The sequence below is a fragment of the Vidua chalybeata genome, chromosome 3 (assembly GCF_026979565.1).
Source record: "Vidua chalybeata isolate OUT-0048 chromosome 3, bVidCha1 merged haplotype, whole genome shotgun sequence".
Taxonomy (NCBI): Eukaryota; Metazoa; Chordata; class Aves; order Passeriformes; family Viduidae; genus Vidua; species Vidua chalybeata.
This window is the reverse complement of record NC_071532.1, coordinates 89799410-89813402: the sequence shown is the minus strand read 5'-3', so window position 1 is coordinate 89813402 and position 13993 is coordinate 89799410. Positions and strand designations below refer to the sequence as shown.

General features: G+C 37.6%; 1 protein-coding gene across 1 annotated transcript in view; it reads left to right on the top strand.

The window, feature by feature from the left end:
- Window positions 1–5639, top strand: part of LRRC1 (leucine rich repeat containing 1) — a 70136-nt gene extending 64497 nt beyond the window's left edge. Inside the window, exons 12-14 of the mRNA XM_053939523.1 lie at window positions 738–910; window positions 2457–2593; window positions 4418–5639. Coding sequence (XP_053795498.1) covers window positions 738–910; window positions 2457–2593; window positions 4418–4576 — 469 coding nt within the window. The 3' untranslated portion in view covers window positions 4577–5639. The remainder of the gene's footprint in view (window positions 1–737; window positions 911–2456; window positions 2594–4417) is intronic.
- Window positions 5640–13993: the final 8354 nt, after the last annotated feature.

The following is a 13993-nucleotide window of genomic DNA, read 5'->3' as shown; positions in this document are numbered from 1 at the left end:
TGAGGAAGAAATTGGATTTTTTTAAAAAAATCCTCTGGATTCATATATTTCTGAATTAAAACTGGGAATCTAGGCAATGGATAGAGATTCAGGTGAAGCTACCAAGCTGTAATGTCAAGTGGCACCAATATTGAGTGTTGTGTCTTCGCAATACAGTATGAGTAACAGGGAAGGCCACTTTGACCTTGCAGCTTCTCACAAATCTTAGTGCTTCAAACAACAAGCAAAAATGAGTGGATTAAAGCATAAACCAGCAAATTAGTTCAGTTTATTAGCAGGAAGTTAAATTAAAAAAACAACCCCAAAACAGAAGAAAAGCAAATGGCATCTCGTCTATGCAATATAATTGTCTCACAGGCCCTTATGTATTCCTATTCTAGCCACTGTTCACATGTAAAGCTCCTGATGGGAAGCAGCTGTCTGCTTTCCAGGTCACTTTGCTGCGCTTTCTCTACTGCAGCATAGTTTTACCTGGTTTTCAGCTTCAGAGGATTATAAAGTTATAATAAATTTAAGCTGCAGGTTTGGTTTGTTGTTTGGTTTTTTTTTTTTTTTTTTTTTTTTTTTAAAGAACGGAGTAGTTGGAATTGATGACTACTGCAATGCCTTCTATTAGAGGCATTCATTTCAATCCTGTTTGTTCCAACTCAGCAATGTATACTGCAGTTGACTTCATGACCATCTATTAATTCTCCCAGGGATTGCCCTGAATTTTTTACTTTGCTTTTTTGAACTAGGCTGACGTATCTTCCCATTTCACTGACTACGTTAAGGCTGAAGGCTTTGTGGTTGTCTGATAACCAGTCCCAACCTCTGCTGACATTTCAGACTGATACAGACCCTGAAACAGGAGAAAAGATTTTAACATGTGTATTACTTCCTCAAATGCCTTCTGAGTCTGGTTGCCAAGGTAGGTGCCTAGAATCAGCTTTTCATTATGTACAGAATTATTACTTCTTTCTTTACTGAGTTGTCCCGTAAAGGTTTGTAAAACTTGCATAAGCCCTAGTGAGCAAAGTAGCAAAGTTCTGGTTGAATTTTCAATATAAAACCTTTTTTTTCTATTAACCTATTATTCTTCTGAAGACTTCAAAACTTGGCACTGAGTGTTATTGAAAATCTAGTGACAGCTACGATAAATAAAATACAAATCTAGAAGAAATAGAATTACTCATATCACTATTTTGAGGCTTGCCAATGGGCCCAGTAGTAGTGTCCATATTTGTGTACATTGATTATACATCTTTTATATATATATATATAAAAATATATATTTATATATGGAAAAGTGGTGGCTTTCCAACTTCAATCTCTTTACTAGCAAAATAAATTGCATAGCAAATAGTGAACAGTGGACTTTTTATTTTTTAGCAAGCTAATTTTCTTTCAAGCAGAGGTGCCATACAGTAACTTTATTATATTCATTAACAAGTGTAGAATTGCAGTATAAGCTGCTTTTCCCTTTTGTGATGAAACTTGCCTCTGAGCCAGATGGAACCATACACTCTTTCGTTGGCTGTGTAACTACTCCAGTAACTTCTGAATGTTTTTTGTCCTCAAGCTTCTAGAGCTGTATGTGAACATTCAAGGGGATTCATCTGAGCTAATATTTACATTTCTACTGTAATGACTGGAGAGTGATTTATCCCACCCAAGAATGGACTTTCAAAAGAAAATTATGTAGATTCTTCTCCACTGAGTACAAAGGGGCCTGAGAAGAAAAATTCAGCTGTGGGTATCTGTATTGTAGGTACCCAGGCTTAATTCCAGTGTTTCAATCACATATGGCTGGAGCAAATAGAAACCATTAAAACAGTAGGGATGTAGAAATGTCTCTGTTTTCAGCTCCTGGATTTTAAGAATAGTTAAGAATTAAAATAAATATATGAATTAACCCCTTTAGAATTAGAGAGGATTAACCTAGTTCAAGTAGAGTAACAGAGGTTGACTTGACTTTCTCTAGAGGCCTTACTACTAGAAATTAGATTTCCTCCTCTCCAGATGAATCTCATGGCTTCAAGGGTAGAAGGGATGGAATTTAGATTGTTGGATGTGTATGCCTAGCAATACTGAAAGGATCAGTTTACTAAAAGCAATGATCCTATGTTATGGAATGCCATTTAGGGAACTGGCTAACGTCAGCTGGCAGCCATGTTCCACAAGAAAAGCATGTATAGTGGCAAATATATTAAATTATATAACCACTACTCGAAAACTCTGAAACAGTCCAAGTACAGAAATACCTAATTTATACAGAAATAATTTAGTGTATGTACTTGATAACAGAAAACTAATGCAAGTTCTGTTTTCTACCAAAAACAGTAGAAATAGCCACTTGTAAGTATTGGAGGAGTGATTGTTCAGATGTTGCAATTATGAACAATATAACATGTTGATTGTGTGACTTCACATGCATGTTGCTGTGAATCTTGAGTTACATTTTCCTGTTCGAACAGATAACCTACCACGATGTGGTGCATTGGAGAGTTTGGTAAATGAGATGTCAGATGAAACATGGAATGAGCGGGCAGTGAACAGAGTCAGTGCAATTCGCTTCTTAGAAGATGAAAAAGATGAAGAGGAAAATGAAATGGTATGTTTTCCTAGCCTTTGGATACCTCCAGCCACTGTGCCATTAATGCAGAAGTATAAAAAGACTCTGAGCATTCTTGCTGTAAATATTTCAGCTTGGACTGCATGCTTTGTGTGTACATTTAGAGAAGAAACAGTTCATGTTGGCTGCTGAAACTTTTTATGTTGACTTTAAATGCCTTTGTTTTTTCTGCTTTGAATATAACTTATATTCTGATGCAGGACAGTCTTCTGTTTTGCTTTGTTTTCCTCTGTCTGCTCAGGATGTTTTCTTTCCAGAAAGAAGATAGGATCTTTCTCTGCATCTGTGAAGCTTTACTGCCTGAAAGTATATAGGGTCTAATTTAGGATTCCAGCACTCTGGCATGTGTCTCCATTAAGTTGGCTATTGTTTGTCTCTCTAATTTCTATTTCTAATCTCTTTCGTGTTCTCTCTCATTCTTTTTTTTTTCTTTTTTAACTCCACCATTTGCATTGAACCAACCATAGTGTCCATAAACAGCAGGAATGTTGCTCATTAGTTTCCCACTTAAACAAAGGATGTGGGAACATCTGTCACTGTACTTATAAGACCTCTCCATTAAGTTGGGCTCTGCATATCCTGCAGATCAAAACACAACACAATCTGTAGTTTTACTAGCTTTTATTAACAATTAAAACTCCTTGTAAACATTAACACTGCTTCAGTCACATTTTTGATGTGCTTCTCTGATGCTCTAAAATGTTGCTGGTGGTCCTCATTAGATCTCAGCTTGAGATACTTCAGGGCACTGTCTGGATTATTGTAGTTTTAAAAATGACTACAAAAACTCTTACTTTAGTTTAGAAATGAACAAGTAAGGTAGTTGCTTACTCCAAAGCAGCAGAAACAACATATCTCTTAAGAGGCATGGTTCACTGACTGATAGGGAGTTCAGAATCATGCTGGGTGCTGCTTAACAGCTCTGCCAACCTGAGAATGTCCATAGAGTAGTAAGGGCTCAGGTGTTGAAGATAAGTGCTTGATTTGCCTGACTTGAGGCAAGAACTTCCCTAGGGGAAAAAAGTTGATGATCTTATTGAGGAGAAGGAAGGGCAGATTTCTGAAGCAGTCTTGACCAAAGCACCCACAATGTGGGTCATCAGTTCTGCTGTTCTCTGCACAGTTTACATGCATGCCACTAAAAAGTAATTGCATGTATACATGTATTATACGTATATTGTATTTGTGGTGTTCTGTTGTCTCCAGCCTGGATGCTAACTGGAGTTTTTGTGAATCTTGTTTTCCTTGTAAAGGTTTCAGCACAATGATATACATTCTTCTGTCTAAGTTGGGAGAGAAATGCTCCCTCTAAAGGTGCTTGTTCTCAATTAACTAGAAAACCAGACTGTGTGGTGGGGCTGAAAGGCAAATGGAGCTCCACACAAATGCTATTTAAAACTGTAAAGAGATCTTGTGGGATTCCTTCAAAATCAGGTGAATGTTTTAAGTGTGATCTTAAATCACTTGTATGGTTCTGGGGAGAAAAAAGTCCCCAAGTATAGTAATGAAAGAATCTTCACTTGATAACTTGTAATTGTACTTCATTTGAGTGGCTTTCAGGTTAGTAGTCCAAAAGAGGACAAAATTTGCTCTTAGAGACCTCTTTCCCTGTCTTCATAAACAAGTAGCTTTTAAAGTAATGCTCAGCACAGAGCATTGTAGTTTGAAAAGGAAAAGGGGGGAAAAAAGGAAAAAAAAAATTGATACTTGCTATTTGGTATGTGAATGCTGAAGCCTTGTAAGTGTATGTTGTTTTTGCAGAGAGACAAAGGCAAAACCACTTATTGCACTGTTTATTTTTAGAGAACACTTCTAAGGCGAGCCACTCCACACCCTGGAGAATTAAAGAACATGAAAAAGACAGTGGAGAATTTACGGAATGATATGAATGCTGCTAAAGGACTGGATTCAAACAAAAACGAGGTCAATAATGCCATTGACAGAGTGACCACTTCTGTGTAGAGTTGCATCTCCAGGTTTTACCTCCTGTGTCTTCCCCTGCTGTTGAAATGTTCCTGTCGTCTCCTGGGACCTCACTGAGCCCCTTTTTGTTTTTAACCAGAACCTGATTCATCGTCTCCATACACATGAAAAGTGCAGCCTGCTGGAAGAAAGTGCCTTATTTCATCCAGGCAGTGAACCAATAATTTCCAAATCAATATTGTAATTTTAATAGTCTTAGGCTTTTTTAAGTTTAATACACTACTGTATTCAGAATACAATATTTTTGTCTTAAACACAGGGGAAATAATGCTTTTCTTTTCCAGAGTGCTGGGATATCTTCTTCCCAGTGGCTGGATGTGCTGGTGAGAAATATAGTTTTGTGGGAAATCGATACACTTTTTTTATTTTTTGGCAGCTCAGATGGTGTAAATTTTAAATTTTTGTATAGGACTTTCATAACAAGATGATGTATTTCACTTTTAAGAGAAAATTTATCTTGAGCGGTACATATTTTAGTATTTGTGGAAGAGAACAAGTTTCATGGACAACTGTATTCATTTGTTTGTACCACCCATTGTGCCTTATTGTGTTTGGTATGTCATATTAGTCTTAAATATAGCAATTCTCGAGGAAAGTGAGTAAATTTGGTCTCCTGCTTTAGATATGTTTTTCTTTTTGGACAGTAATTTGTTGGGAATTTTACAGCAGAGAACTTACGTTTATATGATGGGATCTTAGGTTGTGAAGCACAAATGTTAATTTTGTTGTAAACAGAATTGAGATGAAATGACCAAACTGCTATTGTTTAATACATAATGCACTCACACTTTAACTTAGTTGTAATGAAACGTCTTGGTTTGGATGCCTTGTTGCATTGCAGTCACTAGAAATTCATGCTTCCATTTTTTTTTTTTTTAATGTGCCATCTGTAAAATAACTTGAAAAACAGCACGATAGACTTTCAGAAGCACAGTATGAAATTAGTTTTATGTATTACACAAGAAAGCATGATTCTTTAAAGTGCTTTGGTGGTTTTATAAAAATTTATAAAACCATAATAAAAACATCTTTAAAAGCTTCAGTAGATGTGATGTATCATTAAAACAGCAATTAAAGTATCTCTGCATTAATGCTGTCATTGTTACTGTGTTGCACTTCAGTTGTCCAATGCTGATTTCAAAAGAGTAAATTTTTTCAAGGTCTTACTAAATCTGTGGGTTCTGATTTGTTTATAAAGGTAAGTATTAACTCAGTTGAATTCAGTAAATAACAATTTTGCAAAAGCCTGATAAAGACTGATGTTGATGTCTCTGGGTTCTGTTCATTTCTCTTCCCCAAGATTCCTCATTTAAGCTTCTAGACATGGTTTTGCAGGAGGATGCTGGAGGTTTGTAGGTGTTAGGTCAGTTCAGTGGTAGTGCAGTTTTATTGTTCTCAAGGGGGAGTTTTTCTGGGTATTCTTTGTAAGCTGCTGTTAACATAAAACCAGAAAGAAAATCAGCTTTTGGTACAACTGACTCCAGCCTTGGTTAGAATTTTCTTTTTGAAGTACTTACTGGAATTGACACAACAGAAGTTTAAAAATGTAGTAAACACTGTACCCAAGAAAATAGCAACAAACCCATGTGAGATGAAAAGAAGTTCCTAAAAAAGACAGTTCCTAAAAAAGCTGAAGGCAGCACGACTCTGTGATGCCAGTTTCTCATTTGGAGGCTGTGGCTTGTTTTGTTTTTAGCGTCTGCTCCATCAGCAAGTTGAATGTTTAAAGCCTGGATTTGGGCCTTGCCTGACCTGCCACCAGATGAAAATATTTAATTGCCCTTACTACTCCTGATTACCTACTCCCTCCTGCTGCAGGCAGAACAAGATGTAAATCTCACTGCAGCTCCGGGATCTGTGCGCTGTGTTGCTCGGCCGTTGTTTTCGTACCTGCCAGCAGGCTCGTGGGTGCTGCTGCAGCCCACAAACTCACCACAAGGCAAGCACTACTTCCTGCATCCACTTTGCCACAAAGTAACTGGTCAGCAATCACTATTTTTTACTTTGGTGATTTTTAAATTTTGTTTGTTTTTTTTTTTTTTTTTGTAGTAGTGGAAGGAATATTTATTGTGGTTTCTCTGGCTACAGATGGCTAAGTGGGTGATCCAGGCTGGTTGCCTTCATCTGGGACAGTTTCACATTCCTGTAGCCAAGGGTGGCTGGTAATTGTTTGTTTGTGGTCATCTCAGCCAAAGATGGGTGGTATGAATTGCATATTGAAGGTGTTTGCTTCCACTCAATTGTAACAGAAAATTAATTGAGCTCAGACTAGAATCCAACAATTGCTTAATGAGAGATTAGAGGAGCTGAAGTCCATCATCAGACCAACCAGCTACTCTCCCCAGAGGAGTGTTGCCATTCCTTGCTTTTCACTGCCGTCTCTTCACTTTGTTAACCTGTGTAGAGGAAATCTGGATTTTTGTTATGCTTTTTCAATCAGTGTCTGGGGAGAGATAAAGGAGGAGGTGTATTTTTCAAGCTTCTACAGTAATACTGTGTAGCACTGTGTCTCATTAATGTCTTTTGTTTATGCTTTTTGGTGAGGCAATTTGAGATTCTGCTCTGCTCCAGGTAGTTCAGCAGTGTGCACAAGGTAGTGTAGTGTTTGAGACTGGCAGTAAGTGTAGTTTCCAGAGTACACCTTCAGGTATGGCAACAGCTGCCAGTGGTATGGAATAAGAGCAGATAAAGTGTTGTTTTTCAGGGATGACTAGGTGCTTGGATTCTTGCTGTGCAAACAGAGACAAGTGGCTACCCTCTCTCTCCTCCTAATGCTGGTTCAGAGTGACTTGCGTGTCATTCTATTTGATCAACCCTCCATCAGCCTGGACCTCAGGAGTCCCTCTCATCTCTTGAGTGATCCATGTGTGTGCCATTTTATAAAGTGGTTGAAGTACCTTTCTCCATCCAACAGAGTTGATAACATGCCAGGCAGTTTTAACTCTGTTTTATAGCCAGGAAAAGTTGATGACACATGTTCTGATGAAGCAATGTCTGTCCTTGAAAGCATGAGCCTCTCTTCCCAGTCTCTGTTTTTTTTCTCTTGCTGATGCTGTGAGGAGCCTGAGTAGTGAATATGATCATGAGTTTCTTTCTCTATAAACTTTTCCTTCTTTACTTTGTCTTTTGAGAGGTGGGTTCAATGCAAAGAGGCTACAAAATTTGCATGCTCTTTTATTAGCTATAAACAGGTAACCAGGGAAAATCAACTGACTGCAGTGGTAGAGTGGATTTAATATTAACCTGCCATTTACTGCATACAAGTTCTCTTTATTCAAAGTCACAATTCCTAGTCTTAAAAGAATAATAAAAAAAAAGGCACTCTTGTGCTACTGTAGTTAGTGTAGCAATGGATTTTTCCATCCCCTGTCTGTTGCTCCAGGCTTTTCCCACAACTTCCCACAAATTTATGTGTTGAGATTATTTTTCTGGCTTAAGTTCCATATTTTTGATAATCAGTGTATTGTAGGAAAGTGTGTACTGGAAACTTGCATAACACTGTTCTTTCCAGCAAGTGACTTGTGTCCTGCTCAGCCTGCTTCTGGTCTAGCACTGATGCTTTACCAGTGCTGGGTGAGCGGCTTTTTGCTGATTAGCTACTTAACAGGTTTCACTACTTGGAGCTCGTAATTTCAGCTTTAAAGAGAGACTAGTGATGCCAGGGATTTAATTTTAATAAAAGTACATTTCTTAGAATATTGGTTGATAATATCCAGGTTTGCTGTAAATGTCTGCCTCCCACTGAGACAGAAGCACACTATTTATCAGAAATGTCTAGACCTTTTGTTAATGCAGAATTCACCACCATTCTTTGCCTTGAGTCCAGAAAATAAAATTACTTTAGTTTTTCAATTGACTTGATGACAAGAGTGTTTCCCATCTTCAGTTTCTGACAGACACACAAATCTCTTTCTGTGCTTGGGTTTGCTGTCAGGAAATATGACAAAAGCTTGACTATCAATAATTGTTTGGGGTGTTCCCTTTCTCCTAAAGCAGTTGTGAAATTTTCAGTGGGACAGTGCCTCTCTCTTTTATTGTAAAGCCAGGACTATAATCATTATTCCACCAGCTGAATGAAAAATGTGAGGTGGGTTTTTTCTTTTTTTTCAAAGTGGGTAGCACATGTCTGATTTGAGCTGCTTTTATGAGCTGCTTTGCAGGAGCCATCCTGTTTCCTCTTCTGGTGGATGTGGGAGACACTGTTTGTTTTATTCCCTGTTGTGCAGTTCTTGTGGCAGTGGGCTGGTCAACCATGAGTTCTACCAGAGCAGAGGGCTTGGAGGAAGGAGCTCAGTGAGTGTAGCTGGACTGTGAGCTAACTTCAGATGTGGGGGTTTATGGCAGTCTGGCTTTGAATTTGTAACCTGTTCAGGGTGTTTGCTAGTAGTAACACTGTTACTAGTCCATTAACTCTGAGCTCTTAACAAGTAGCTTATCTTTTCCCAGGAGGAGACCTCTCCTGAAAATACAGTATCACTACTGTCCATGGAGAGAACTGTGTGGCTCCTCAGTGATGTTTAAGAGAAGGGTTTTAGGAAAACATCCTTGGCATTAAAACCAGGAAATGGACACCTGGTGGACAGTAACCTTTGACACTGTTTCTCTGATGTGCTCATCTGTTGCTGGGAATGCTGTCTTGGCTGAAATCTCTGATGTGCAGCTGGTGGTAACAGCCAAACACAAAATGTTAGCAGCGCTCACTGCGGAAGACCAGTGCTGACTGCAGTAACTTTCCTCAAGATCCACAGATGCACACAGAGCTTGGAAATACCACTAAAGCATCAGCAGCTTGCATTTCAGTTTGTAAGCATCCCCAGTATAATGCAGAGAAGGTTATAGTTGGACACAAAACTAATTAAATGCTTCAAAGTCCTGTCTTCTTTTTCTCCTGAAGCAAACTCAAACAAGTTGTGGCGATGTGCTTGTGATGGAAACAGTCTGTGCTATGATCACTCTCAGGAACTTGCCAGTTTTACTCAGTTCCAGAATAAGTGGGCTGCTTTAAATAATTTTGAAGTTGCTCATAGGAGATGGGATTGTCCCATATTTCTGGAACATGAAACATTATAATCATGACTACATGATATAAACATGAGTGAATTTCTTTATGGCATCCTGAACTTCCTGAATTTGTTAATGGCATCCTGAACTTCCACTAAGCAACTTAAAACCAAAACAAAATCCAAACTAACTAACAAAAAGGTTTGTTTGAATATTACTGATGACATCATTCATAAGGGGAGAAAACTTAAAGTCTGAAGAGCATTTGCATAGTGGATGTTTTTAGGATAACCTACAGCAATTTTTTTAAAATTGTATTTTCAGGAAATTAAAAAAAAATCTTATCTGGATAGTTAATACTTGAGTATCTGAGTTTGAAATTAAATTGTGTATTTACTGCTAGCAAAGTATATAAGGCTTGCTTCCATAATCAGTTCCGGCAGCTTTTACGCTGCCTCTCCTCCAGTGGAAGCATATTCAAGGATGCCTTTGTTTCAGCAGCATTTTGTTGAGCTTTTGTGTCATGTGAGTTACACAAAGCTTAGAAACAGACTTTTGTACTTTAAAAAGGGAGTCTGAAATAGTTTTTGAATGAGTCTGAAATAGTTTTTGATTAGTAGAATATGTTATGTATAGTTGTACTTTGAAGCAGGAAAGTGTTTATGTTCTAGGAAATGCATCTTTAAAACCATTTTCTCTCCCATAATTGTGCTATTTAAGGAAATATTTTAAATAGAAAAATAGGTGAGAATGTGTGTTTGTGTTTTGAGTTGAATTGTAGTAGCGGGTGTATGACCATTGAAATGTTCTAGGTAACTGGATTCTACTTGCCAGTGGAGACCAGGCTGTGGCTGTAAGCAGCATGTTTCACTGTCACTGTGATTTCAGTGTGGTGCTTTCAGAGACATGGGTGGCTTTCATATCTTGGCTTTTATTGTTAGGCTGTTTTGGATTCTCTTTCATTTACCAGAATGTTTTAGGGTGATACATAGCATTTGCACACCTTTGTTTTCTGGAGGAAATATATTGTCTAGGGCATCTGTTAGTGAGATCTTATCAGAATAGATACCTTGTGTTTTATTGGAACAATTTATCCTCTTAACTGCAGGGGTATGATACAGAGCAGTAGTTATGTTATGGAGAGACAGCCTTTGAAAAGATGAAAAACACGTTGAAAGGAGGTGAAAACGTCACTTGACTTGCTGGTGAAATACTGAAGCAAAATGATCTGTTTCCAATCAGTTAGGCTCATTAACAGTGAAGGGAGAAGAAAAATGTGTTTCCAGGGAACATAATAACTGCTGGGCTTATAAATATTTTCTCCCTCCAAACACTTCTGATTTTACAAAACAAGCGGTGTTACACCGCCCACATACCCACAAAGCTTAAAGTCCTAAATACAAAATTTACCTTTGTTTCATTCCAGTTACTTTTAAGAAAATGTAAATCTATGTGCATCTCACTTTGTGTTTGCTGCTAATGACTGAAACCAGTCATGTTTTTAATCTTTTTGGGTCTTAGCTTCCCCACATATGAAACACAAGAAAGAACTTCCAAACTCTACCTGTGTAGTAAGAAGGCCAATTATAATCTGTAAAATTCTGTAAGGAGAACTGATTTTTCTTTCTTCATATTAGGATATTTGCCTGTAGCCTCCTGTCTCAAAGCATGGTCCTATAGTATTTAATAAAATGAGAATGAGCTAATAAATTACTGGAAGTTTTTTAAGAGAGCTTCATTTTTGGAGTACAAATCTGCTATCTGTTACCTCAATGAAATTGAGGGGTAATAGAAGCTTGTTGCCTATCTGTATCAGTTTTCATTAATATGTCAGAATAAGTAATCAGTTTTATTTTTGGCATGGAAAACAAAATCCAGTAAAAACATCAGACTGAGAGGTTGAATTCACGATCTTATTTCCAGCCCCTCTCCCTTTTCTTTCATCAAAAAGGATCAAGTTGTAAAAAACAATTGGGGATTAAGATTTGTTTGCAAAATAATATTAGCTTGCACTCACAGCAGTAGTATTCATTGGCTTGGTTTCTCCATTTTACTTTGTGGAAGTATAATTCATGTGTTTTGCATATAGCAGGTACATGAATATGTAGACTAAAGGGCATTTCTAGTTGTTCCATTCCATCTTTTGCTATTGATACAACCAAATAATGAAACTGCTTTCATAAAGATAATGCTATCCACAGTATTATGTAGACCTGGTGAAAATTCTTTGCCAGAATTGTTCTGTTGTTTCTCTTTTACTTTGTACTACTGTAGATCAAGAATATTAAATACTAAAATTTCTTGGGTTACAGGTGTTAAACAGGTACTGAATTTTCCTTACACCTGTATGTCAGCATGAGGAAAAGCATCATGCCATAGGAGAAGGCAGACAGGGAGCAGGAGTGCCCTGTAGCTCTGTGTTCCCAGCTGAACTGCAGGGGGCATAGGGATGTAAAATCTACTGATGTTCATCACCATGCTCCTTTGCATACAGGAGGCTGCCACTGGAGCTGAGTCTATGCCTAAAATGATGAAGGGATTGTCAGCATAAGCTTAATTTGAAATCTGTCTGTTACTTTGAGAGAATAGCCTTTTACTGGTTTTACAGAATTTGGCAGGTTGAGTTTGAGAAGCTGTTGTTTAGGATTAGAGATCAGGGTCAAACAAGGATGAGATGTTTTCTTGGAAGAAGTTAAATGCTTCACTGTACCCATTTTTATTTTTAGAGTGAAATTGCTTTATGATTTCCTAATGAGCTTAAAAGTTGACAAGGATTTAAGCTGTGTCTTGAAATACCCTGAACATTGAGAGATGGCACATTAGTTAATCTGAAATAGAACTGTCCAAGCCACTAGCAAACAATTTCACCTAGTGTACTGTTTATCTGCCTGATTAGAATTGCTATCCCCCTAGTTAATGTTCACAGAAAACAAAGTTTCTGGTTAAGGGCACCCTATATTTCCTTATTCGAGGCGAGTGGGAAGAAATATCAGGAGATATCCTACCTTGCATTTTGAATTGTCAGGAGGAAAGGGAGCCACTGCTGTATTGAGATTGTTTGTGCTGCTTTTCCATTGAACAACTAAATTGACAATCAGCTTCACTGTCCTGAGCAATGTGGTTTAGAATAACCAGAAATAAGGGCTATTTACCAGCAAATAACAATATCACTGAGTGTCAGGGCAGTTCAAAATGTGATTTAACAGCAAATTTCTTGCAGGAAAAGGCCAATCATGCCTTCCTTGTACAATACAAATAATCCTGTGATGGGGTTATCATCTTTTCAAGACTTACAGAAAGGTCTACGCAAGATGCTGCGATACTGTCCATTTCCATTTCCTAGTATTTCCAGCCATCCTAAAACTGAGAGAAATGAAGAATCCCAAGGGGACAACCTTCTTTGGCAGCTGAAGATGAATCAGTGTGTCCAGCATGAACAGTCTTGTTCTATTTCCTTGTCTTTTTCCACCTTAGATCTAATAGAGATAGTGACATCTGGGTTGCTGCTAGCAGTAGTGTATCTGTGTGTGTGTGTGTGAACATAACTATTGTGCATTTAAATAGGAAAATTGAAACTTACAGAATTGTTAAATCACATGTTTTAGCAGGTATTTGATTCAGAAAGTCACCATGTCCTTCTGATTGCCTCACCACAAGTTTGCGGAAAATTATTTTCGTTAGTTTGTTTTCTTCATTGATGTATCTTATTTGTTTGGCATCAGGCTGCTTTTTGCCATTGGATTTGTATCACTGTAAGAAAATGCAAAAGTGAAGATTTAAAGAAAGCTTCAAATAAAGATAAAGGTTACTTTGAAAAATTACTTCTAAAATTCAGTGAAATTTAGGTATGTAAGCAACCTTGACACAACTTGTCATGTATAAACTTTTGAGCAAGAAAGGTTGAGTATTTTGGATGCAAATAAGTAATGGGCATTTTGGGATAACTGAACTATAATCACTTTGTAAATCAGCAATCCTTAAAAGATCAATTAAATGTTGTGCTTTCTGTTGGTACCATTCAACAAATATTTTATTTAATGAATAATGAAGAGGGGAATGACAATAGTTTTTTTAAACTCAGGTCATGAGATGAGATGTCACTGAAGGTCTAAGTACTCTTGTTTGTTTTCTCAGTAGTACACTTTACTGAAGACTGTTGTCGATCATTAATTCTTCTTTGCAATGCTGAAGGTAGGCTTGGTCAACCATGCTCTTATAAGTCCTTAAAGGCTTCCACTATTTTCAGCAGCCTCTGCTTGCTCTTTGTATCACCAGTAATGCCCATTAACTGGCATTACTGGTGTCTTTGTGGGACTGAAGGTACTTCTAAGGGTAAAAAAGGGAAATGCAGTATTTGCAAGAATCTAAAATACCTTGCAGAACTTGCCAGGCAGT